Genomic DNA, 27,532 nt, shown 5'->3' with positions numbered 1-27,532 from the left:
GTGAATTACTTAAATGACTATGCGTCCGACTGACGGCCGATTGGCGCAGTTGGCTGCTTTCTGAGAACAAGGCCGTGGGTTCGATTCCCACAACTGGCAAATGTTTGTGTGATGAACATGAACATTTTTCAGTATCTGGGTGTTTATCTGTATATTATAAGTATTTATGTTTATTATACATAAAGATATTCATCAGCTATCTTAGTACCCATAACACAAGCTGCGCTTACTTTGGGGCTAGATGGCGATGTGTGTATTGCCCTAGTATTTTTATTTATTTATTTATCCGATTAAGCCCATTATCCTAGGTTTAGTGAAAACTGGCATTAGAGTAATAAACTATCAAACTATTGACCTCCTAATTATACACAGATATATGTGGGTAATTTATCAATGTTACTCGTATGCAGGTAAGCTAGTCTGTGAGAAATATATAAATTTCTTGTATGCACAGAACGTCACTCGGTTTGTCTTATTACATCCAACGTCATGTTGTTTTCCTTCATAAGTTGTTTGCTGTGTATATCGGCTGCGGGTTTTCCGGGTAAAATGCTTTCCATTGTATTCAATTATAATAACACGAAAAATTAAATGAAATTAAACTTTTTTGTACACCTAATGGAACAAAATTACAAAAATGCATGTTCTTAGACTACTGATCCGTGTATATGTCTGCCAAGTTTAGTACTTCTACGAATTTCCTCATTTCTGATGTGATCACATGTAGATATTCCGAGAATATGTCCACACAATATGTAATTTTTTTTTTTTTGATAGTGCATGGTTATGTAATCTTTAAAAGACTCAATATTTGACTCTTGCATGTGAATGAAGGAAATGTGCTTATTTGTAAAATAGTATGGACATTACTTTTGAATTAAAAAGGAACAGCAGGTGAAGGATTGTAGGCGTGGTAATAAATTAGTATGGCCCAAAGTAAAACTCACTTTATGTAAAGGAAATGTTGGCATGTATGGCAATAACAATTTATAACAAATTACTTTAAATAATACTCTAAATACTTTAATTGCATACCTCTGCCTAAATTTGAGATTAAAATTATTTAACGGCTTATGCTTCATCAGTTTTATTCAGTAGACGAAAATCTAAAATTCAAGGTTTAATAGTGTTTATCCCTATACCTACTAATATTATAAATGTGAATGTAAGTTTGTTTGTTACGCTTTCACGCAAAAACTACCAAACCGATCATAACGAAACTTTGTACACATATTCCTGAAGGTATTAGAAGTAATATAGGATGCTTCTTATCCCGAAATTAAGCTCAGTTCTCTTGGGAGAGGGGACGAAAGTGTTTGGTGATTTTACACCAGGCTTAGATATTCTAAATACATAACATGTCTTTTGAAAAACAAAAACAAAAGCGGACGAAGTCGCGGGCAACAGTTAGTAGGTTTATATTTTGGTTCACTTTATATTATTTAATTTTAATTGTCATTGTTATTTAATTTTACAGATCTGATACCTTAATTTTACTGACATTTTGCATAAAATTGCAAAATACATTTTTCATTATTAAAGTGTTATTATAATTTGCATGCCATAGAATGGCAGATTGTACGGAACTTGTTATTGTTTATTATAAGATCAAACTTGTTTATCTGCAATCATGCAAATAAAGAATTTAATTAATTGAACTTCATGTCCTGCGCACTTCATTCTAGATAATATTTTGTATACAGCAAATAAGAAATGATGAATTCCCGAGCAAAAATATCTGCTAGTATTTAATTCATATAATAGTCGTATTTAATTGTAAAAAAATATGTTGTTAACGCATGATCCACTTTCAGAAAAGGTTTTCATCAATGAGAATGCTCCCGTGGAAGATAAAGTGGAGGGACGAATTGTGGGGGGGGAAAAAGTCCCGGAAGATGAAGAGAATTTTAGTTATCAAGTGCAAATAGTCACTAAGTATCACGAGTTCTGCTCAGGTTGTATTATAGATGAATATCACATACTGACTGCCGCTTTCTGCGTTTATAAGTAAGTAAACGACAAAATTTTGACTATGGCATTAAGCAGTATTATTATAAAATGCGGTGATAGCCGAGTCGGTATGACTCCGACTTCTCTTTCGGGGGGCCGAGTTCGAATCTTAGCATGCACCTCCAACTTTATAATTATGTGCGTTTTAAGCAATTAAAATATCTCTTGCTTTAACGGTGAAGGAAAGCATCGCAGTTCTCCACAATGTTCTCAGAGGTTTTTTTTTATATTCCACTACAAGTTAGCCCTAGACTGCAATCTCACTTGATGGTAAGCCTAAGATGGCTAAACCGCTACCATCTTAGACTGCATCATCACTTACCACCACGTGAGGTTGCAGTCAAGGGCTAATTTGAAGATAAATAAAAAATAGTTCCTCAATTTGGGAAATATAGCCGTGACAAGAATTCTCATTTGTAGTTTATTTTTTATAGTAATACTTGACGGATCATCAGGTGGCCCCACCAGTGAAAAACCATTGCCTATAAACAGATCAACACTTCGCAGGTCATGCAAAGAACACGTCCAGCAAGATGCCGCCGTTTGTCCATCAATTTTATGCGTAGGTGTTGAGCCCATGTGCCTGTAATTACACCGGCAACCACGCCCATCCGACCGGAACACAGCATTGCAACAATGCCGCTTAGCGGCCGAAATAAGCGTGGCGATAGTATTTCCCCGGACGAGCTCTGTCACAAGAAGCTCTACTACTATTCATTAATAAACGGGAAAACATAGGGGAAATCGAGTCAACACTTTTCGCACCACTTCTCTTGCGGTGCGAAAAGAAAGTATAACACATCATCGTTTTTGCGTCGTGGTATAAAAATTTAGTTTTATCTTTGGCAGGAGCTAACAGATTGCGGCCATTATCTGAAAAAAATCCCTCGGTTTTCCCCTTCTATATATCATTCTCCGCATAGCTAGAATCTTGATATATTTAGATAAATCAATTACGTCTTCTAAGTGCACACATTTATATCGGAAATAAATAGACAAAACTAAATAGCATTTCGAAGCCAATGCTGCTGACATTTATACTCTTTATCACTATAGTGTGAAGGTGCAAGATATGCAGGTGAGAGCTGACAGCCTGACTCGCGGTGCGGGGATGCTAGTGCCGATTGCCTCAATAGCAATTCCTGACGAGTACGACCCTCTGGAACTTGACATGGACGTTGCAGTCCTGAGGACAGTCCGTCCTTTCAAGTTCAGGATAGACTTCTTTCCAATTCCTATATTAGACGCTGAATCTGATTTACCAGATTCAGTCGTAGTATCTGGTTGGGGGAAAAAATATTGGGTAATCTATTTTTTTTTGTTGTTTAAACTTTAATATATGTATTTATAAACAAACCTTTCGACACCCCAGGCGCAGAGCCTCTGTCTTTTAATTGGGAGATCCCGCATTTTTATTTTTCTTGTATTTATGTTTTTTAATATATATTATATTTATCCCTTAATTGTGTGCAATAAAAAATTTATCTATCTATCCATCTTTATATCATATGCTCTTTATATTAATAGTATAGTTAAGTATAAGGTATATTAATAAGTAAGTGTTAACTTATACCGCAGACCATAGGACCATACCATAGGAAGTCAGTTTAGTTTCTTTGAACATTATTTTATTGCAGGACGATTTTGAAATAAGTGACCAGCTAATGTTTGTGAATGTACCATTGGTTAATAATATGTTTTGCCAATCCCATTACATTTTGAATGAGGTAATCACGAAGAACATGTTCTGCACTGGAACCCATCGTACAGGAGTACAAGGGACTTGCCAGGTATTTATTCATTACATAACCGGATTCGATTTTAGTTTGGGGATGTTGAGGATGAAGCTGTGATAGTCCAGTTGTTGGAACTTCAATTTTCCTTTAGGCCCATAACTTAGAAAAGTTAGAGCTTCGTATCTCTAATATTTCTAAGTTATGTGCGCTTTAATCAATTAAACTTGCACTTGCTTCAACGGTGAAGGAAAACACCGTGAGGAAACCTGCATGCCTGAGAGTTTTCCATAATATTCTCATAGGCGAGTAGAGTCCACCAATCCGCACGTGGCCTATTTGGTGGACTACGGCCTAAGCTCTTCTCATTGTGTTTTTTTTTTTGATGCATGCAGTGGGTTGATATGATGATGCGATGTTGCAATTTACAGTTTCTTTATATTTGGCTAGCTGGTGCCCGCGTTCTTCGTCCGCGTTTCATCTCACTCGTAGCAAAATTTTGTGAAAGAAAACGTTGCATCCTGAAGACAAATATACTTTTATCTTTAAGAGAAATTCGGAGACACTGAGATATTCTCTTTTTTTTAAAAACTGCAATCAACGCAGATGAATTCGTGGGCAACAAGTAGTTCTAGATAAACGGAGAAATTAAAATATGCTTACTCTTTTTCATTTCTAGGGCGACAGGGGTGGCCCAGCAACTGATCGTTATTACTATAAAAAACTTGTCGGAATCAATATATCTTACAAAGGTTGTGGAAGAAACAATATACCTAGCGTCTTTACCAGCGTCCTAGCAAAGGATATACGCAAATTCATCAATGACAATATTAAGTACAAAGGAAATTCATTTGGGGATCATCAATTCGGGGGTTATGATAGCAGTGCAGGTAATCATAGTGGTGATTATTATGATGGTGGTAAACATGATGTTTGTAGCTGCAATCAAAATGGTGGTGACAATGATAGTGATAATTATGATGGTGGTAATCCTAATGGTAATTATGGTTGCAAACAGGATAGTGGTAATCATAACAGTGATAACAATTTTGGTTGTAGACAGAAAGGTGGGACTGATGGTGGCGATCATGATAGCGGTAATCATAACGGTGATAATTATGATGGAGTTAATACTTATGGTAGTGATAATGATGGCAGCTTTGATGATATTGGTAATCATGACGGTGATAACTATGATGGTGATAATCATAATGGCGGTGATCCGGATCGTTATAATGATCATAAGTACCATTAGCAACTATTTAAACAGTTCTGCATCGATAAAAAATAAAACGTAATGCTATTAAGGAATCGCGGAGAAAATTGTTAGATTTTTATACCATCGGTATCAAAGAATATTTTAATAACAGTAATATAAACTAATGAAAACTATAGGCGTGGATTAGTAAAAGTCGGCATAAAATTGATCAGGTGATTCTTGTTTTAAAATGATAGTTAAGACGACAAAATACGACTTTAATTAAAAGACGTCATTGTCGGCTCGTGTAGGGAGACCAAGTATGAAAGTAACACGGGAAGAACGTAACAAATGAGGTATTAAAAAGTTTATGTTATCCATACCTGCTTGTAAAACAAAGTGAGTCGTATTATATTAACGCAACGTCGGATTAATACTAGTAAGTTTGAATACACCTTCGTATGGTTTTTCGATGGAGAAATCAAATGAGAGCCCTGTATAAGTTAGTTCTGGTGGAGAAAATTTACTGACCACAGGATTTAAGGATTTTATCAGAGAAAAGATGTTGAGACCATAAAGGGATCTAGAGATTAGCTTCAACATTGATAAATGTTCAGCTGAAATGTATTAGGCAGGAGGTGCAGGAGATTAAAAATTCCATATCATTCATTGACAATAAATAAGAGAAAATAACGAAAGGCATGAAGGGACTACAAAGGTAAATTTGCAATTATTAACTCATTAATAAATGACGTTGACATAAATCTTCGTTAGTCGGTTGAACAATCTACAATTTTCTTTAATGATAATTTAACAAGTGCAAATAAAGGTTTATTACACCAGGCCAACAATAAGTATAATGAATTTTAAGAAGTTACGTTCGTTCCGGGGAGTTGCTGTGGTAAATGAGACGTCGTAGACGGAGGGTAACGTCCGTATGTTAACAACACTAGTTGTGAGAAAAAACCGAAATCAGGGCGCCAATGTGCAGGGCCGGATAGTCGGCCGAAAACACCCGGGAGTGCTTTGATGCTCGGTGTAGTAAGTCTCAGGAGTGCCGGAGGAGACAGCTGCATCGGTTACTTCGACCTAAGCTCTTAACCAAAGACATCGAATATTATTTATTATTCGTATGGACACTTGCCGATGACCACCTGAGGGGTCGCTACGGCGTCACCGGGGGAGTGGGGTGAGCGCGAAAGCTCGCCATGAGAAGAGCCCCAGGGCTCGATGACATTGGGGGGGGGGGGGGGGGGCATCGAATATTGTGTTACGCCCGGGACAAATGATAGCGCTAGGTAGAGGACTAGTGGTGCCATCCGTTGTCACTATCCTACACTAATCCGTTGCACTCTTATATAGAGTGCATACTGGGTTGTTCCCTCGTTATAGAATACAATTATAGCTTTGTTTGGGTTAAAAACTGTAGTGTTATGGTGCGCAAATCCGAAGCTAGTCCTGTTTTTTTACATCAACACTGGGGCAGATTTATTAAAAATAAAATGAGTGTCAACTTTGATTATTATGGTATGATAATTGTTATAGTTACCTACAATAAAATCTGAGCTAATTGTCACATTTTGTCTTAATCATATTTCTGTACTTGAATCATTATAAAACCTAGTAGTAAAATAGTTACTGTCTGCTTTCTATTTTCTCAAATAAGTGTTATAGATCATACACATTAAAGGATCATATTATTTTTAAAATAAATTGTTAGAGATTTTATAGATTTCAGTTTTTTTTCATGTAAAGTCCATTTCGCTAGTATTGGTACTTGTTATCATAATATTTGTATTTTGTGATGAATGTGTATTGAGCTCAGATCAATGCACAACTAGCAGAAACTCCAAGATAACGTAACATGATAAGTCATGTGTGGCACAACCTAGTAAAAGGTTCCAGCTCAGTATTTTGCTACATTGCTTGATAAGAATGCAGCGCTGATTTTCAGCTGGAACACCAAGCCAAGGTGACGCCACTGATATAATTATTATCTATACATTAATAATAATAATTAGAAAAAAAAAGAAAACGAAAGGTAAAAATAAAATAAAGTAAAACTTGCAATTATATAACAAATGTTACACAAAGCCCAACCTAGTATAAAACTATGCAGTATGATACAAATAAACACAGATATACAACGTGTAAATGAAAACCGAAATAATACTTTACAGGGTTTAGAGGTACATTATTTACCGTCTCTGAGACTTATCTGTGAAACCGAATCGCTATTATTTTTTGATTTAACCATCGTCATAGTTTCAAATTAGATAGTAGCCCTAACATCACATGAAATCAAAATTAAAATCAAGTGACTCTTGTCACTTTATTAGGTACGCATCGCGTACCGGAGGTAATATGCGCGTGTCGGTCTTTTATCTTCAATAAGGTTGCCATAAGAAAACACTTAGTATGATGTGAATTCGTTGGTATAGAAAAATATATATGCTTCTTTTGATTTCATATTTTTACAGGGTGATTCATTATGAAATATACTTGTGCATCCTTCAATATTAAATCGTAATTATGTTACACGCTGTATACGTAATACGCTTAAGAATTAATACTAAAAATAATGTATGTTTTACTGGAAAAGTTATAAATGAATAAATAATTATTATCAATAAGCCAAATTATAATTATTATAATTAAAATAACATAAATTGAGATTGTGTTTTTGTTCGCGTATATCACGTCAGTTTAGTTAAGCCTCGTTGGTCGGTTGATGATCACAAGGTCCTAGTTCGACCCCGAATCGTGCCAATGAAAACCGTTGGTATCATGAAATTCTTAGTACAGCCCGGAGTTTGTAAGCTGGCGTTGATACACCCCCGTGTCTCGGAATGCTCGTTAAACTGACGTTCTGCGTCTGATCTCTGTCTGGTTGTGTCTGTGCTTCCGTCCCGTCGGACTGTGAGAGTTAGAGAATAGAGTGCAACTGAAAACTGATTGGAATATAAAAGCATCACGTCATCTACCGCACCAATCAAAGGTAAAAACCCAGCCTAGTGCGAGTAAGCATTGCGCACCGTGTATTCCATGCCATAGAACACATATGATTTTTAATGACTAGCTGTGCCCCGCGGTTGCAACCGCGTAGACTACGGGGGCCCTACATAGTCTACTAACTTCTTTAACAAATCAGCTATTGTAAAGTTATTCTAGTGCAAAGATTTTTATTATAAAATAGCTTTACAATAGCTGATTATATTAACAAAAGCTCAGGGTATCAGCTAATGGCGGCCTTATGGCGTTGGCAGGCAATCTCTTACGGGAAACGTTTGTATGAATGAACCTGTGACAAGAGAGTGAGATTGAATTCGTTGGACAAAACGCATGATCATACCGTCGGCGCAGAATGCAGAAGCTTCCTTTGTGGAGTTGTCGAATCTTATACTAATTTATAAATGCGATGATCTCAGGATTTATTGGTATGATTTAAAAAATTCTTTCAGTGTTGGATAGCTGCTTTATCGAGGATGTCTAGGCTATAGTAGATCATCACGCTAAGACTAGTTGGAGCATAGCATAAATGAAGAATGTTCCGAAATCAGTGTTTTTTTCTCCTTTTGAGAGCTTACGCTAAAATAAATGGTTAAAGTTGCGTTAAAATCATGTAACAAAAAGATGATCCCTTTTAAAAATTATCACCTACACGTCTATCAATTTATTTAGGTAAGGTTTGTGTAAAAATCCGTATTTGAGCTCACAGTTAGATTTAATTATCTTTTTTTGAATTTGATATCCGAATTGTTCAGTGATGCTACATGCGATAAGACAATATCCTATGACTCTTAGGCATATAATCGGGCTACGGGCGGGCGATGCAACGTCGTGCAATAAGTTTGTATTGCACAAATTCACTTTAACAGAAGTTATTGGTACGGACGTAGGACGAAGTCGCGAGGGACTGCTAGTGTCTCAGTAAAATAATATGTCAACCAACTCCTAATCGACTGGACAGATTTGGATATCTGTGTGAATTTCAATTGGTTCCTGGATAGTGGCGCATTTTACTTGGACCCGGTGCTTTAACTGGCAGAAGGTCCTATCTGGCAGGTCCACTAGTAGGTACCTTTATTTATTTAGTTATAAGGTTCACTGAAACTACAAAATTGAGAGACGTATAGTTGTAGTGTTACTACCAAACCGCCATGACTATCTGAAAAAATACAAATGCGGGTTCGCAAGTTTACATTAATAATATTGTTGTAACGAAATAAACACTCTATAATGAAGTGGTTCCGTAGGCATACCCGCGGGATAGCCATAGTATGCCTGCTAATTAAGAACCGGCTGTATAGCATATCAGCGCAGCGAATTCCGGAGGCTAGCTTTAAATCGAGATACCTTTTTACCATGCTTCCCATGGGAATTAATTGTAAGACCTCGTAGGAAACTCGTGCCAAAAAATGGCCGAGCATAGTTAAGTTTAATTATAATACTATAATAGTTATGAATGTAATTCTTATACTAATAAATGCATATTAGTCTTAACATCTTTTAATTTTGCACCCTAAATATAAATAAGTTGAAAACAGATAAAAAAAAACAGAACTTAAATGAAAACAAAATAGTAATACGAGGCATCTTTCAAATTGCTGTACCTACTAATATATTGCTGCAGATTTTTTTCATTGCTGAAGAGAGCATGAGTGGATGTCAGCATGAGTAGCTTAGAATAGCTGGTTGTTCTCCTGGCCGGCAGATCCTAGTCAGCTGCGCTGATGCTGTGAGCGTAAAATCGTTATTACAATTATTAAAGCTATTAAAACTGTTGCGGTCCAGTCCTTGTTTTTTGTTTTTTATTTATAAATAAATACACAAAACAGATCATGTATAACATAAACATAAGAACCAATAACAATAAAAACTCTACTTGTTTAATTTTGGTAACCACCAGGTTGGTAGTTCGTTCACCAGAGTTACTGCAATTCATGGAGGCTCTTTAATACTAAAAAATAAAAATTTAAAATTTAAAAACAGAAATGATATTGTGAGCCTGTCTGTTGAACGGACAATAGAGCTAGCCTCGGTCGAATTAGAGCAATTAATAATTGTCACTGTATATAGACCACCCTTGTCTAACTTTGAACTTTTTGAAAAGGTAATGGATGAAGTGTTATTTAAAATATCAAAGTCAAATAAAAAGTTAATAGTTTGCGGAGACTTTAATGTAAACATCTTAGAACGTAATTGTTTAAGTGTTAATTTATTAAATTTATTTAAAACATACAATCTTACAAATATGTTCATGGAACCAACAAGAATTACTGCCACTAGCGCCACATGTTTGGATAACATTTTTACGAATATAATTCCAATAAGTAAACACATAATTAATAAATTAGATTCTGATCATTGTGGTCAATTAATTCAATTTGAAAATGTGAAGAAAAATGTCTCCAAACATAAAATTACTTTTGTACCAGTGACATCAAACCGCATAGAAAAAATGAGAACTAGCCTCGTCAAAGACCTCCCGTTCTTACAATCGGGGACAAGTCCGAATGAGATGTACAGCTGTTTATTCAACACGTTTCAACGACTATTTAATTCTATATTCACTAGTAAGTCGGTTGTGGTGACTGATGCTTTAGTTTTTAGTGAGTGGGCATTAATTGAACTGCATAAGAGTAGGCAAAAAATGTACGAACTTTATGCAGAACGTCAATACAATACTGATGCTGAGTTTAGAGATTGTGTTAAATTATGTTCCAGTAGTTTTAAACGCGATTGCTTCTTGGAAAAGTCCCGATACATACAGAATAAAATAAAAAATAGCAATAACGTAATCAAAACTACTTGGAAAATAATTAATGAGGAGACGGGAAGAGTACCACCGCGGCATAATAACTTTAAACTTAATGTAGATAATAAAGACTTAACATCTGATTTCGAAGTGGCTACTGCTTTTGAAATCTTTTTTACTAACATTCCTATCTCCACCACTAAATCATTGAACTCTTCACCAGATATTGCTCTCTCTCTATTGAAGAATAACGTGCCCGAGTGTAAAAACGCTTTTAAATTCAGCCATGTTAGTGGCTCTGACGTTATTAAAGCCTTTAAATTATTAAATAATAAAAAAACAAGTGACTTGTGGGGCATTTCCGTTGAAGTTCTCAAATCACTAATTGATATCGTTGCACCCGATTTAGCATTAATATTTAATAACTGTATAGATTGTGGTGTGTTTCCTGACTTAATGAAACATAGTAAAATAGTTCCTTTGTTTAAATCGGGTAGTACTTCTGACCCCACTAACTTCAGACCAATATCAGTACTGCCCACTTTCAGTAAAATTTTGAAAAACTTATTTTAAATCAGTTACTTGCCTATTTTCATAAGTATGATTTACTCCACGTTAAACAATTTGGTTTTACACGGGGTCGCTCAACTATCGACGCTGGTGTTGAGCTAATACATAATATATTTGAAGCTTGGGAGGAGTCACATGATGCACTTGGTGTGTTCTGTGATTTGTCTAAGGCGTTTGATTGTGTTGTACATAAAACGTTAGTCAGAAAACTACACCACTATGGAATTCAGGGTGTAGCTCTCGACTTGATTAGTTACTACTTGCGTGATAGGGTGCAAATGGTAGACGTTAATGGAAAGCGGTCTAATGGGTCATTTGTGAAAATTGGTGTTCCACAGGGTTCTATATTAGGACCTTTTCTATTCCTTATTTACATTAATGACCTGCCTTACCTTGTTAAGGACAATCACGGGATAGTATTGTTTGCTGATGATACATCACTTATGTTCAAAATTAAGAGACGTGAATTAGCTTTAGACGATGTAAACAACTATCTCGCTAAAGTAGTACAATGGTTTGAAGCTAATAATTTGGTTTTAAATGAAAATAAAACTAAGTGCATAAAATTCACATTACCAAATGTTAAACATGTAAAAACCACTATACTACTTAATAATGAGGAATTGAACCCGGTGGATACAACAGTATTTCTAGGAATAACGTTAGATGCTAAACTTCAATGGGGCCCTCATGTAAATAATTTATCGAACAGGCTTAGTTCTGCTGCCTATGCAGTAAAGAAGATACGCCACCTGACAGACATAGAAACTGCTAGGCTAGTCTATTTTAGTTACTTTCACAGCATTATATCATATGGAATTTTACTATGGGGTAATGCTGCTGATATTGGCACTATTTTCGTGCTGCAGAAGAAGGCTGTTCGTGCGATCTATAAAATGGGTCCGAGAGAGTCATTGAAAGATAAATTTAAAGATGTTAAAATAATGACACTCTATAGCCAATACATATTTGAAAATTTAATGTATGTTCACAAAAATATATCAAAATTTAAAAGAAAATGTGACTGCAATAATTTGAACGTTAGAAGCAAAAATAAACTTGCAGTGCAGTACACTAGACTACACAAAATAAGCAATTCATTTAAAGGAAATTGTATACAATTTTACAATAAATTACCGGTTGATATCTTGGGGATGTCACTAAAGAAGTTCAAAGTTTGTATTAAGCTAAAGCTTATAGAAAAGTCCTATTATAGTATAAAGGATTACGTAAACGATAAAAAAGCTTGGGTGTAAACAATTGCTCTAACCAGGTTGCTTCTTAAATATTTCCTAATGACAATGTGAGATGGTGATAACAAAAAGAACACCCGGCTAAGTTTGTTGTGGGCTTCTTCTTAGACCAGGGCGCGATTGGAACCCTCGTAGCTTTAGTTTTAAGTTTACGATTGTAGTTATCGCCATCACTACTCACTGCTATGTACACATTTTGTATATAATAACGCATCAAAAGTGCCATCTATGTGCCTATTTGAATAAAGATATATTTGACTTTGACTTTGACTTTGACTTTAAAAACTAGCCACTCGCCACCTCAGGCGTGTATAAATGCAGCCAAATGATGTGACGGACATACGTGCTAGGATTTTTCCTCAAAAAAAAAAAACAATTTACACATCATATTAACGCATATAGCGTAAGAAAATACAGTGTCGAGATAAATTATGTATTTTTTTTCTTTTATCAAGCAGAGTGCTACAACTATGTAGAGATTTAGAGTTCTGTACATTCAAAGTATTTTGATAATTTTTTGCAGGTCATTGTATTATCATCATCATTACCGAGGATAGTACTTTTGCAGAGAGTTCCAAAAACGCTGCATTTTTTTTTGTTTGTTTTAAGTCTTTAATAATATTGTTGTAACGATGTTGCACACACACATTTTATATAAATTAAACACAAATACAGAAGAAACTTAAAATAATAAAAATAAAATAGAGCGTGCAAAGGCGGTCTTATAACTAAAGCGATCTCTTCCAGACAACCTTTGACGTTAGGAAAAAAAAAATATATATTTATACAAAATAATTTTAATAAACTACTTACTCATAAATTCTAATACTACATACATATTATACATAATATATATAAGTATATACATATTTAAGCAATATACTACATACTATAATATTACATAGATAAGAAATGGTTTTTTGTATAAATTAATAAATAAATATATATACTACGACAATACACACGTCGTCATATAGACCCTAAGTAAGCTTAGCTTGTGTTATGTGTACTACGATGACTGATGAATAATTTTAAGATTAATATATATATAAATACTTATAAAAAAAAATAAAAAATTTCTTTATGCCCCCGTCGGAAATCAAACTCGGGACCTTCCATTTAAAACCACAGCATTCACCACTGCACCAGCTAAGTCGTCAAGTAAAGATTATAGAACGAAGCAGTCAAAATATTGTATCTACTTCCCATATTAAAAACGTGTTTTATTGCCTAATGTTACTCTTGGGAAAAGGTTTATTTGATTTTATCGTATCAAATGATTTGTTGAGAAAAAGCTTTTTTCCAACAATAATTATAATAGGTAGGTTTATGTTATAAAAAGCAATTACATAATGCGGTAAAATAACTGTACCCAAATGTATCCATAAAATAAAACAAAAATTAATAACGAAAGCAACGCGCTTCATGCCTACGCGGCAAACAAAGCAATGCCTATTCAATTCAAATTCAAATTAAATTCAAAATTAATTTATATCAAATAGGCCTAGTCATAAGCACTTTTGGAACGTCAGTCCGTTTGTTTAGACTCTACCACCGGTTTGGAAGGCAGATTCCACTGAGAAGAGCCGGCAAGAAACTCAGCAGATTGCTTTTTTCCAACATAATTTTATAGCTTGACAATCTTTAGAATTTTTCTGTTTTCTGAGAGAGTAGAGCGGAGTGGCCTGCTTCCAATCACCCTTGTCGTTAAGGAATTCATCAATCGTGTAGTAACCACGATTAGTTAAATGTGTTTAAATATATTGTTTAAACTTAGGAAACCTTCGGTATCATGTCATAAAAGCATATATTCATCCCCACAAAGTATTCATAAAGGTACCTAAATAAGTTAAGCCTAATCTAAAACGATTCCTAGGAATATGTCTACCGCTCACCTATAGTTATCACCTCGGGAACGTTTTTTTTTCTATAGGCATCGGCTAACTTAACCACTCATTTAAAGCAATGCCTAGGTTTATTGAAAACGGGCATAAGTTTATTTGTAAAGAGTTATTACTGTTTTTTACCAAAATCACTAGAAATATCGAAAAAACTGTTCTAGATTGGGTAAACAAATAAACTCCTTACGTAGTATGATATGAAACTAAATCTTGTAATTCGATTAAGAACAAAGTTTTCGCAAGGGATAATTTGTTTTGAAACATTTTTATTCAGTCCTAGGCGTGAAGTCCTCATAAATGTGGCAACACTTTTAATGGATTCAGTATCGTAAGGCCTTAAGTAAGGGATTTACTGCCGCCTGCCGTCCGCTGAGAAGTTTACATTTGTCGCAGTAATGGAGTTAAATCGTAAAATATTTTCTACCAGAAGAACTGTGCTGAATTCGGGATAAAAAGTATTCTATGTCTAACCTCGTAGTATGAACTTAAATTATTCTCATTTGTAATAATATGATGCGTGGCTAAGATACCGAGAGACAGGCAAAAATGAAGAAAAATTTAGTTTTTCGATTAGGTCCGATTATTGAGTTTTTAAGAGCATTGGGCTCGCTCGACTTTACTTTCGGGGGCCGAGTTCGTATACCAGCACGCTTAGTTTTAAAGACATATATTCTCAAAAGAAACAGTTTCATTTAATGAGAAATTAAAAAATGAACATAAAGAAGTGGTAATATTATATTATCTAGTTTAGTGCGATACAGAAATAAAACAAACACAAAAATACAAAAGGTGGCGCGTTTATAAAAAAATTAAACAATGCTTTTTTAACTTGTTTTTAAGTGATTTAAAAGATTAAGACTATTGTGTAGTAGTGCTCCCTAAACCTGTATAGTTTTACTGCCATACTTTTCTGTCAGTCGTGTCGTGTTCAGTTCTAGTCTTTTATGCCTATTTCGTGTATTTAGATGTGATTTAGTTTCAAACGTAATTTGTATATCGACTTCGGTAAGTATTTTTCTAACTAGTATGTGTTAGGAAATAGGGAATTACAGCACTTTATCTATGATAAACCCGATGATTATATTAAATATATCAACAAATCATAGTTTGTATACTCATTGATAATGTATTGAAAATAGAATAATGGACTTTATTAGACTGTCAAATAAAAGTATAGGATCTATGGCGGGAGACGCGAGTTTGACAAGTTAGATTGGCGGCAAAGAAAAGTGAGGACGGATTTAAAATTAATGAATGGAGAATAGAAGATTAAGTAAAGTATTGTGGATAGAACGTTACAAATTGGGAATAGATGATTTATAATGGAAACGACATACTTAACGAAATATTGTTGTGGCAAAACAAGAGTCGTATATACTGGTGATGGAGTTGAGATAAGTTGTTAAAAGTTGTTGGTACTATGGTTGTACCTGATGTAGCATCAGATAAGTATATCTCATCCTTTGGTTTATTTAGGTATCATATATGGAGCCCTAGCATAACTTTATACCGACAGTTTATGTAGCAGAGGTTGCTCTATACAAACAACTTGTTCCAAAAGTCCTGATGTTATAAGTGATAATAGTAGTTATGGTCGACCTGTCTTATATGTCTTGTATCAAAGGGCCTAGCGTTATTACATATGACAATGTTGTAATTGTGTTTATAAGTTGTTTTAATTGATTGAATAAAAGAGCAACGGTAGAGTTTCTTGCCAGTGGTCTTCTCTGCCGAAGACAGCATTCCGAACTGGTAGTAGAGTCATTTGAAGGTAACAAGTAATATGAATTATAGAGAAGCCTAATATACAGTATTAGAGTCAGTCTAGTTGTTTTATTTCACTCCGTGGGAAGTCAGGTTTATAGAGGAGAGACCCACAACACTGCTCTAAAGCTGGTTGGTGGGCTTTAATGATGTCTTTTATAAAATGAATACTTTAATATGAGAAACTAGGTATTTAGCTTCAATAATAATGTTAATTAATGAAATATGGTGCTAAGTGCCATCCTGAACATTATGGGTATTGCAGTGAATATTTGAATACCTGGGCCTTCCATATCTATATTTTTAGCATATGCATGTTTTGTATTATACAGCTGGCTAAGGGAAAGTATGTTAGTTTTTTGTTTTTTGTTACGCTTCTCTAACTTTTCCAAGTTTTGTGCGTTTTTTGTTCTAAATATAGCTCGCTTCAACGGCGAAGGTAAACATTGTGAGGAAACCTGCATGCAGTTCTACACAATGTTCTCAAAAGTGTGTAGAATCCACCATTCCGCACTGGGCCGGCGTGATGGACTACGGGCTGAACTTCTTCTCATTGTGGTAGGAGATCCGTGCTCTGTAGTGGGCCGGTAATGGGTTGTAGTAATGCTGATGATGATGATAGAGTGCCCTCGAGAAAAAATAAATCAGAATAGTATCTTCAGTGTACAGAATTCGACCCTTTACAGTTTTATTATAAACTAGCTGTTAGCTGCAATTTCGTCCGCTTTTGTTTTTGTTTTATTGTGGCCTACAATTTAAGCGTAGTTCTACAGATATTTTTAAGTTGTGTACCTATTCTTATGAATAAAATCGTGTGTTAAAAATAATTGTTTCGATAAAGTGTTTCTCTAAAAATAACTGTTTTATGTAGAACTGAATAGTTTTCCCAGCGCACGCCAAGTAATGCATTTTGAAGGCAAAATTTTTGCAATAACATTATTGCAATTTTCTTATGGAGCTCCAGTTTTTTTTTAAATAAATATAGCCTACTAGCGTACCCAGCCCGCTTCGCCAGGCTAGATTTTGCTTTATTATATTTAAACAATAAACTTACATCATTACATTTTTAATTTAAGTATGTATTTCTATCCGTATTCATTCTCTTCTATTCTCTTCTCGAGCGGGTAAAGATCATTATCTACACCCATGTACACCCGACAATAGAATACCATCATAGTAAATAAAAGCTGTATTTGACAGTTTCACAGTTCAAAAGTAGTAGTGCGCTGATCGTCACCAAACTTTACAGGAATACTTGCCAGGTCAATGCGGAGGTTCCCTGAAAGTTTCATTGAAATCGGTCCAGCCGTTTCGGAGCCTATACGGAACACACCAACACACTTTCTCTTTTATATATATAGATAGAATTATATTATATTTATATTTATATTATATAAATATTTATTATATTATTTTTATGTATTTTGTATATATAGTATATTCAAATGTTATTGTATTAGTATGTAGAATTTTGTTATTATTTAGATATATTAAATATACTTAGTAGTTATGAAGTATATTGTACCTTTATTTGACCTATACCACAATTTAATCATCTTACTCACATCCTGGGGTAGCTGGAAGAGATCTCTTATAGAGATAAGCTTTCCTTTGTACACATGTATCTTACGTTCACAATCACAATTTATGGTACATAAATAATAAATAAATAAAATAAATAAATAGAAGATGTTACTTACTCTTTATACATATCCCGGAAGAATGTAGTGTTCCCGTGAGATGGATTTTTTTGTTTCATTGAGCATGAGGTCGAAATATTTTTGAAGTTAAACATTTTTATAATCTTACTAACTATTGTTCGCGACTTCGTCTGCGTTTGATTTTGTTTTTTGATGTGGCATTAAATTTAATTGTAGATCTAAAAAAAAATTAAAGTATTCAGTATCGCTAAGCCTTAAATGGGGGTTGCTGCTGTCCGCTGAGGAGTTCTGTCCTCTATCTCCAACCACAGTTGGGGCAAAATTAAACACATATTATAACCTCTATAGTACAAAAATAATTATTTAAATCGGTTATAGTTTGTCGGAATTATGGTGTAAAATCGTCAAACAATCATCCCCTCTCCCAAAAGAACCGAGCCTAATGTCGGGATAAAAAGTATTCTATATTACTTTTAACACTTCCAAGAATATGTGTACAAAGTTTCATGAGGATCAGTTTAGTAGTTTTTGCGTGAAAGCGTAACAAACAAACTTACATTGACATTTATAATATTATAGTCGTAAAAATATAATAGGCCCGTTTTGACATTTGTGCAAGACCATAGAATGTAACTTGGAACGAAACTGAAAGAAACAATAAAATAATAATCAATTACATACAGTATTTTAAAAAATACGTAAATTTTTTTGGGACGTTAAATAATATGAAAGAATATATCGCGAGTATTCTTTTTGCGCTTACTTTATCGTAGCATGCAATTTATAATTGTTGCGAAACGTTCCGAAAACAGTTACGTTCTTAGTCTTTTTTTTTTATACTAGAGCTGTTACCATTTTTTTTACTGAATATCGAAATTAAATATTGTGTAGTAATCTTTACTACAAAGAATGAGCTTGGTTCTCAAAATGGGTTCTAAATAATGAGTCTGGGTTGATGTATCTGACCAAACGGCACATGACTGAAGCGTCCCCGCGCGCACTGCGCAGTTTTTCGTTCCTCGTCTTGTAAAGTTGACTGTGCGCTCGTTTAAGTTTGATATATATTGTTTACTATTACGTTAACTATGGCTCTTCTATTTTGGACATTAATTTAAACATAGTGATTTGACTCGATTTTTGTGTTTGTTGTTTTATAGTACTAACTCTGTTTCAACATGTTGAAAAATGGACGTATAATCAACAGCCAGTCACGCGTATTGGTTGTGAAGTTAAAGGAATACTTTGAACGAACGAACACTTTACAATACATAATAATATCAATCAAGTACTGACAAAAACTGGAATTGATTTATCGTGAGTATCGAGTCCCGAGTCTTATGGTTCCATAACTAGTTACGTCGCGATGACAAATGTCAAAACGGGCCTATTACATTTTTACGACTATAGTAGGGATTCTGTTTTGAAACGAAAATGCGTCTTACTAAGTAACAATCGGATGTAGATGCATGGGCGATAATGTAAATACATTAAGTATTTTGCCTCCTATTTTAGTTACATAGAAACTGAAATTATGTTATATATATTGGAGGTATGAAGGAGAATTTAGTGTACGTTCGTTTCAGCTTATATCACTAGAAACGAATAGCGACCGTTATGTTAAGAGTACTTCTAGATATAATTTTGAATATTAACTTTTTCATTCAATTAAGTATAGCTCAAAAATAATATGTGTGTGTATATACTTTATATATATATATATATACACACATACATATGTTACAAAAAAGAAACTGCTGGAAATTCTGGTGGAAATTATTTGCACCTACTTTTTTGAATAGTGGTAGTTCAGGAAACAGAGAACAACATAGGAATAGGTTTTGATGTGCATCAAAACATTTACAAGAACGAAGTCGCTGGCAACAACTAATATTTAAATAACATCAACGCTCAGCGAGGTCTTGGAAAAATATTTTAAATCAATTATTATACAATTACAATGTTACTAATTTAGCTCGTTTCTAGTGGCATAATTTAAAAAATGATGGTCGGATAAATGATGCGGGCGCTAAACTCTTAAAACACCTGGCTATAAAACATGGCTAGTGGTGTTTCGTGACCTTTTTGAGGCATTTGAGTACTTGGAACATATAGTTTTTTTATTCCACTTCAAGTTAATCCTTGACTGCAATCACCTGCAGGGCTAGCATGAGACAATTCTCTCCCCGGGAAAGGATAAAAATTTATTCTCTCCGACAGTTTTCTCAACTCTCCACGCATTTGCACACAAGTGGAAATAATATCCAAATAATATATGTGTAATAAAAAAGGGGGTAAATTTCTCCCATTCCCTATTCCCGTGCTTAGCAAGGTCAGGTATTATGTGGACACGTTAATTTAAATCCCTCGTTTGGGGATATAACCGGGGGATATAATTTTTGTCTCGCTGGCCCATTGCGAACCGATTGACTCCACAAGCCCTTTAGAACAGTATAGAGAACTCTCTCTGCAGGTTTCCTCACGATGTTTTCCTTCACCGTTGAAGCAAGTGTTATTTCAATTGCTTAAAAAGTTGAAGTGCGTGCTGGCATTCAAATTCAGGCCACCAAAAGTTAAGTGGAACTTCTAAGCATTGAGCTATCACCACTACAGGCTATGGATGAAGTTTAAACAATGTGTTTAGAAACACTAATTCTTTGGCATTTATGAATTTCATTGCATGGCAGCAATCATGACTCTCCTTTCATAGGCATTTCAGATTGAATTAGTATTGTTTTACGCCTGGTTAGCTTTTAACATTAAGCAGACTTTTTTAATGAGCCTGAAATGCAGGCCTTCTCACAAAATTAGTGAAAGCAGTATCGTTGGCGGAAAAAGTTCACTTTAACCTGGTAAATTCAAATTCAAAATTTCTTTATTCATGTAGGCCTATCACAGGCACTTACGAAGCGTTCATACATATATGTTTATATAATTGTAAGGGGGTGGTGATAACTTCGTTCGGGAAACCTGTATGCCTGAGAGTTCTTCATAAAGTTCTCAAGGCGTGTGGAGTCCACAGTCCATTGTGCCCTGTAGTGGGCCGGTAATGGGGTCGAAGTCAAAGTCATAGTCAAAAATATCTTTATTCAAGTAGGCCCATAGGTGGCACTTTTAATGCGTAGGTACATTAGAATTACACGGTAGTGAGATGATGTTGATAACCAAATTCGTTAACTTAAACCTAAAGCTACGAGGGTTCCAAACGCGCCCTGGTCTAAGAATAGCCCACAACAAACTTAGCCGGGTAAATCTTTTTTGTTATCACCATCTCCCAGTTTATTTATATTAAGCTATGAAGCTAGAGCAATTCACACCCAAGCTTTTGTATCGTTTAAGTTATCCTTAATATTATAATAGGTTTTTTATGTAAGCTAACGTTTTATATAAACTTTGAACTAATTGAGAGACATCTCAAAGATTTAATTTGGTAATCTTTATATATATAATTCTTCTGTGCGTGTGTATGTCACTGAACTCCTCCTAAACGCCTGGACCGATTTGAATGATTTTTTTGGTATGCGTTTGGGTGGCACCTCGGATGGTTTAGATTCACAAATCAGCCCGACAGATGCTTAGACGGCCGACTGGCGCAGTGGGCAGCGACCCTGCTTTCTGAGTCCAAGGCCGTGGGTTCGATTCCCACAACTGGAAAATGTTTGTGTGATGAGCATAAAATGTTTTTCAGTGTCTGGGTGTTTATATGTATTTTCTAAGTATTTATGTATATATAATTCATAAAAATATTCATCAGTCATCTTAGTACCCATGACACAAGCTACGCTTACTTTGGGGCTAGGTGGCGATGTGTGTATTGTCGTAGTATATTTATTTATTTATTTATTTATAATTCTAATTCTAATTCTAAGATGGCGCTGGGGTCCGCTAGTTTGTTATAAAATAATATACAATTGCCCTTGAATGAATTTTTTGTAGCCTAGTAAACTGCACAACGAGTTTATTTTTGCTTCTAATATTAATATTGGTACAGTCCATTTTTTTTTTAAAATTTTGTATTTTTTTATGGACATCAATTAAATTTTCGAATATGTACTGACTATGTAGCATTTGGGAAGGGTATCTGTAAATGGATTGTTGATACCTGAGTGGTTTCTTTATGAGAACTCAATTGACACCTATTTTTTATACAAATAATTGACGTACCATACAGATGGCCCGCCTATAAACAAAGCAACACTTCACAGGACATGCAAGGAGCCGTCGAGGGACGTCCGGAAACATGCCGCCATGTGTCCATAAATTTGAGGCAAAGGTGTTAAGCCTCCGGGCCTGTTATTACACCGGCACAATTAATATTAGTAGCCTGACACTTCGCAGGTGAGGCTAGTTTGCGCATGCGTTCTGTCTCAGTTTCTTGATTTCATGTATACGTGTACACGGCTGAAACAGAGACAGAGAGCAGTTTGATAGAGCGTTCAATCAATTTGCTCGAACTAGAACTAAATCATGAATTAGTTTAAAAATGTAACTTCGTGTTCCGCTGTCGAACATGCTGACTACTGGGCGGTCGAGATACAATAACTCACATTTTTTATATCATCAAAATCAACCCATTACCGACCCACTACAGAGCACGGGTTTCCTCCTACAATGAGGAGGTTAAGGCCGTATTCCACCACGCTGGCCCAGTGCGGTGGACTCCACATACCTTTAAGAAAATTATGTAGAACTCTCAGGCATGCAGGTTTCCTGAGGATGTTTTCCTTCACCGTTGAAGCAAGTTATATTGCTTGCTTTGCTTGAGGCGAAAATATTTTCGCCTCATTTCGGTGGCTATTTTTATTATTATAGCCTTGTTAGTTCACGGAATCAAGATATTTTGCATACTATTGTCGAGATAATTTAATGGAGATTAATTCCATACTTTTAAAAAATTGATTTACTGCAATAGAATTGGAAAAAAACACCAAAATAGGTCAAAAATATTTCCTGTCCGTCATATGTGAAACCCGAAAACACTCTAACTTGTGAAAAAATCCATTATTTGAGTTAAATTAAAAAAAAAAAAAATTCTAATCGACGATTGTAGGTCACTGAATGCGATTGATTAATTAATTCAGTGTAGTTTAATTTCAATTAATAAAAAACGAAAACTGCAAGACTGTATATCTATATATATCCATGTAAAATTAACATGGATGGTGATATATCTATATCTATAGATATTATGTACATTTTATTCCACCAGGGGCGCCTGTGCATCACTTTCCTAGTACAGCTGTTTTAATTTTTTTTTTTCTTTTTATTTTGCTCGACTCATGTGTTTTTTTTTCGTTATTTATTGACAAATAATTGGATAGCTAGTTTATTAATGAGTCGTGCACTTTTGGATTTTTTTAATTAATTAAAACGCAAATAACTTATAAAAGTTAGAGGTGGGTGCTGGGATTCAAACTTGGCCCCCCGAAAACGAAGTCGAGCTCCTACCCAATGCGCTATCACCGTTTTTTTTAATATAAATAAGAGTAATTTATTATCAAATTATTAACGTTCTAATTATATATTATATATATGGGTAATTTATTCATGTTACGAAGGTGAATGAGAAGTATCGCGCTATCGACGTTTTTTTATATAAATAAGAGTAATTAATTATCAAATTATTTACTTTCTAATTATATATTATATATGTGGGTAATTTATTCATGTTACGAAGGTGAACTATCCTATGAGAAGTATATAGCTTTCTTGCATGTACGGAACGTCACTAGGCGTGTTTCATTCCATCCAGTGTGATGTTGTTTCACATCGTAATATGTTGTTTGCTGAGTCAATCGGTCACGGGTTTTCCGGGTAAACTGCTTTGTATTGTTTTTGTATGAAGGGTGTCCAAGCAAAAGATGAAATTTCACCTTCAATCCGCACCAGCGTGGTGGACGGTCTTAACCCCTTCTCATTGTGGGAGGAGACCCGTGCTCTGATGTGGGCCTGCAATGGGTTTATTCAAAATTAAAAAAAAAAAAATCAAAATTCATTTATTTATGATCAGATTACATTGGATCAATAACAATAGAGACGCTGGCGTCAGGAAAAGTTTAAAACTGCGTTCCAGCCGCCACGCCCACCTCCGACACTAAAGCAATGATTATATTATGTTCCAAACCAAGTTGTTATATAATGAAAAGTGTGAATATTGCCAGGCAAGGGCTATTTTGGACTTTATAATTTCTGACTTTCGCGGGTCTCGTCTGGGAGGCAGCTCTACAGACAAATGCCTGCCTCTAAGCGATTTAGCGTTGCGGTACGATCGTGTAAAAAACGATTAGGGATGATTTGTTTTAATATAACTGCCATATCCCCTAACAGGTTAGCCCGCTAACATCATAGACTACATCATCACTCACCACCAGATGAGATTGCAGTCATGAGCTAACTTGTAATAGAATAAAAAAAAATTTAAAAATTACTTTCTGTACGTATCCCCCCTCAGAAAAGGTTTTTCACTCTGAGAATGATCGTGAGTCGGACAAAGTCGAGGGACGGATTGCTGGAGGCAGCTTAGCAAGTGGAGCTGGGTACGTCGAATTTATCGTGCAAATACTCGTTAAGGGTAAGAGGTTCTGCTCGGGCAGTATAATCGGGGAGCATTACATTTTGACTGCCGCGCACTGCGTTGATGAGTAAGTAAACTTTTTTTTTTCCTACGGCCTCACTATCATTGCTTAGAGCTTCAGGTTTTTAAGTCCGCGTTTTTAACGTTTTTTTTGCAAGTCCCGTGAAAACCGGATCATTATTATTATTTTTAGTCTGGGCGCTAAGAAAGGACATACACACACACTTCCGGATTTATAATATTTTTTTATTATTTGCAAAATGTTTGTGTGATGAACATGAATGTTTTTCAGGGTCTGGGTGTTTATCTGTATATTATAAGAATTTATGTGTATTATGTTAAAAAAAAAAATAAGTATTCATCAGCTATCTTAGTACCCATAACGCTACGCTTACTTTGGGACTAGATGGCGATGTGTGTATTGTCGTAGTATATTTATATTTATAAAAAAAAACTCTTCTGTATATCATCATCATCATTCATCATCATGTCAACCATTCCACGTCTTTTGTAGGGAGTTCCACAATACACGGTCCCGGGCCGCTTGCCTCCCAGCTACTCGCCTCATGTCATCCGTCCACCTCGTTGGGGGCCGACCTACGCTGCGTTTACCGGTGCGGGGTCGCCATTCCAGCACCTTAAGACCCCAACGTCCATCGGTCCTCCGGGCTATGTGCCCTGCCCATTGCCACTTCAGCTTCGCGACTCGCTGAGCTATGTCGGTAAATCTAGTTCTTCGACGGATCTCCTCATTTCTGATTTGATCACGTAGAGATACTCCTGGCATAGCTCTCTCCATCGCCCGCTGAGTGACTCTGATCCTTCGTATGAGGCCCATAGTTGCCAGTGATGACTTACATGTATATATGAAATGAAATGAAAATGAAATGAAATGAAATATTTATTTTGCTAAATATGGGTTAATTATTGGTGTTTAGGATATAAAGTTCCAACATATTCTGTTAATACATTAACATGCAAAATTTAGACATTAAGATTTGGTTTAGACATTAAGTCATCTTAATATTAATCTTATTTGTTTTCAATTATATAAAATAATGTTCTGAGATTTATAGTGTCATATTAAACCATTGTATTAGTTATTTAATCACAATTCTAAGTTTGAATGTCAAATAAATGCAATTAAAATTAAATTAAATTAAATTAAATAACATGTCAGAAAATTGAGGTCACGCACATATGACAAATGTGCACATGGACAAATAATTGGTGATTTGATAAGATGTTGAGATGAATGCTGCTGACTTACCTACTGTCTGTCTTGCTTTCAGTGTGAATCCGCAAGATGTTGAGGTGAGAGCTGGCAGCCAGATCCGCGGAGAGGGGATGCTGGTGCCGATTGCCTCAATAACATCCGCTAGCGATACGGACTACCTCGATATGGACGTTGCAGTCATGAGGACAGTCAATCCGTTCATGTTCAATGAAAACTTCGTTCCAATTCCTCTGGCAGATCCAAATTCTGATTTACCAAGAGATGTAGATATTTTCGGCTGGGGGTCTGATATGGTAATCTATCTGTATACTTGTTTTAACTTTATAATATGTATTTAATGAGAAACTGGTTTCGCGACCCTGCGCAGTGTTGAAAGCTGTGGTCTTACAAGTGAGAGGTTCCAGGCTCGATCCTTGGTAGCGGCATTTTTTTAATATTTAAATTGTCTCTAGTCTGTTCTGTTGGAGGGGATCAACCGAGGCTGGTTACTACAAGGACGAGCTTTCAAGCGATTAAGCATTCCGATGTATGGCTTTGATACAACTGCCTCCTTACGGTTGCCCCCTACCATTTTGGACTGCATCCCCAGAATTAAGAACGTACAGAAACCGTGAACACAACTGATGTTGAAGCATCAAACCACTCCAGTTTAGTAGTGTTACTCGAACATATACAACTTAGGCGGCCGGTTCGATTGCCACAACTGGAAAATGTTTGTGTGATGAACATGAATGTTTTTCAGTTCATCACAATTTCAATTTTTTTTCACATCATTTTTTTTTGGTGTTTATATGTATATTATAGGTATTTATGTATATTATTCATAAAAATATTCATTAGTCACCTTAGTACCCATAACACAAGCTACGCTTACTTTGGGGCTAGATGGCGATGTGTGTATTGTCGTAGTATATTTATTATATTATATAAATTATACATGTGGCGTATATAGGTGTCGTATTTTTTTTAATTATACCGCCTTATGCCGTTTCCACGTGTATAAATGATATTTGTCTCAAAAGGAATAAAGATAGAATCACATTCCACAGCTTAATAGCGCATTCAGTTATTGATATACTTAATTAATTAATTAATACTTTTTTGGATTGTCACAGAGAGTTATGTGCGTGTCCATTTTTTTGTCCGTGCTGCCAATATAACTGTTATTATTTTCCCTACTTCTGATTACCAAGGAATATTGTAATTTAAGTATTAAGTAAGCTTTAAGTATGAAGTAACTACATACTTTACTTTTATCGGACTTGAGAAAAAGGTATGTCAATAATGGTTATGATATAACTAAAGTGATGTATGTTTGTTTAAATTCACGAATTTAACAAAAAAACTCTTCATTATCGGCCCACTACGGTGCACGGGTCTCCTCACAGAGTGAGAAGGGTTAAGGCCGTAGTCTACCATGTTTCACACGCCCTTGAGATTGAGGTTCTGGAGGAGAACTCTGATACATACAGGTTTCTCACGATGTATTCGTGCACCGTTTAAAGCATATGATATTTTAATTGCTTAAATTTAAAACGCACTTAACTCCGAAAAGTGAGTGGTGCGTGCCTGGACTCTAACTCGGTCTCCACGAAAGGAAAGCCGAAACCTTACCCTACCTATCACCGCCTAACTAGGATATCACCGCTTCGCTTCACTTTACGAAAACTCCTCGGTTTGAAATCTTTAATTTTTCACTCTATTATTGCAGGAAAGTAATAGACTAAGTGAAGACCTTCGCTTCGTGGATTTATCATTGATTAGTAACATGCAATGCCAAGTCCGCACCCCGCAGTTGGATATTACCAAGAACTTGTTCTGCGCTGAAAACACTTATAAAGGAGGAGATGGGGCCTGCGAGGTATTCATGTCATAG

General features: G+C 35.3%; 1 protein-coding gene across 1 annotated transcript; it reads left to right on the top strand.

Annotated features, from left to right (window-relative positions):
* The first annotated feature begins 1,786 nt into the window (after window positions 1-1,786).
* On the top strand, window positions 1,787-27,532 carry LOC120623985. The gene is made up of 6 exons (XM_039890283.1): window positions 1,787-2,007; window positions 3,067-3,313; window positions 4,762-4,915; window positions 24,297-24,486; window positions 25,712-25,949; window positions 27,368-27,532. The coding sequence occupies exons 1-6, from the start codon at window positions 1,787-1,789 to the stop codon at window positions 27,530-27,532; spliced, it is 1,215 nt and encodes a 404-aa protein (XP_039746217.1).

This window comes from Pararge aegeria, chromosome 5, assembly GCF_905163445.1.
Source record: "Pararge aegeria chromosome 5, ilParAegt1.1, whole genome shotgun sequence".
NCBI classification, from domain to species: Eukaryota; Metazoa; Arthropoda; class Insecta; order Lepidoptera; family Nymphalidae; genus Pararge; species Pararge aegeria.
The sequence above is the reverse complement of the archived record's forward strand: the minus strand, read 5'-3'. Positions and strand labels throughout refer to the sequence as shown.

Bases quoted from the DNA above. Each gene is read 5' to 3' on its own strand.
- LOC120623985 (XM_039890283.1), top strand. From the start codon at position 1,787: ATGTTGTTAACGCATGATCCACTTTCAGAAAAGGTTTTCATCAATGAG. The intron at 2,008-3,066 runs GTAAGTAAACGA...TTATCACTATAG, and splicing joins GCCGCTTTCTGCGTTTATAA to TGTGAAGGTGCAAGATATGC. The intron at 4,916-24,296 runs GTAATCATGACG...ATCCCCCCTCAG, and splicing joins TGGCAGCTTTGATGATATTG to AAAAGGTTTTTCACTCTGAG.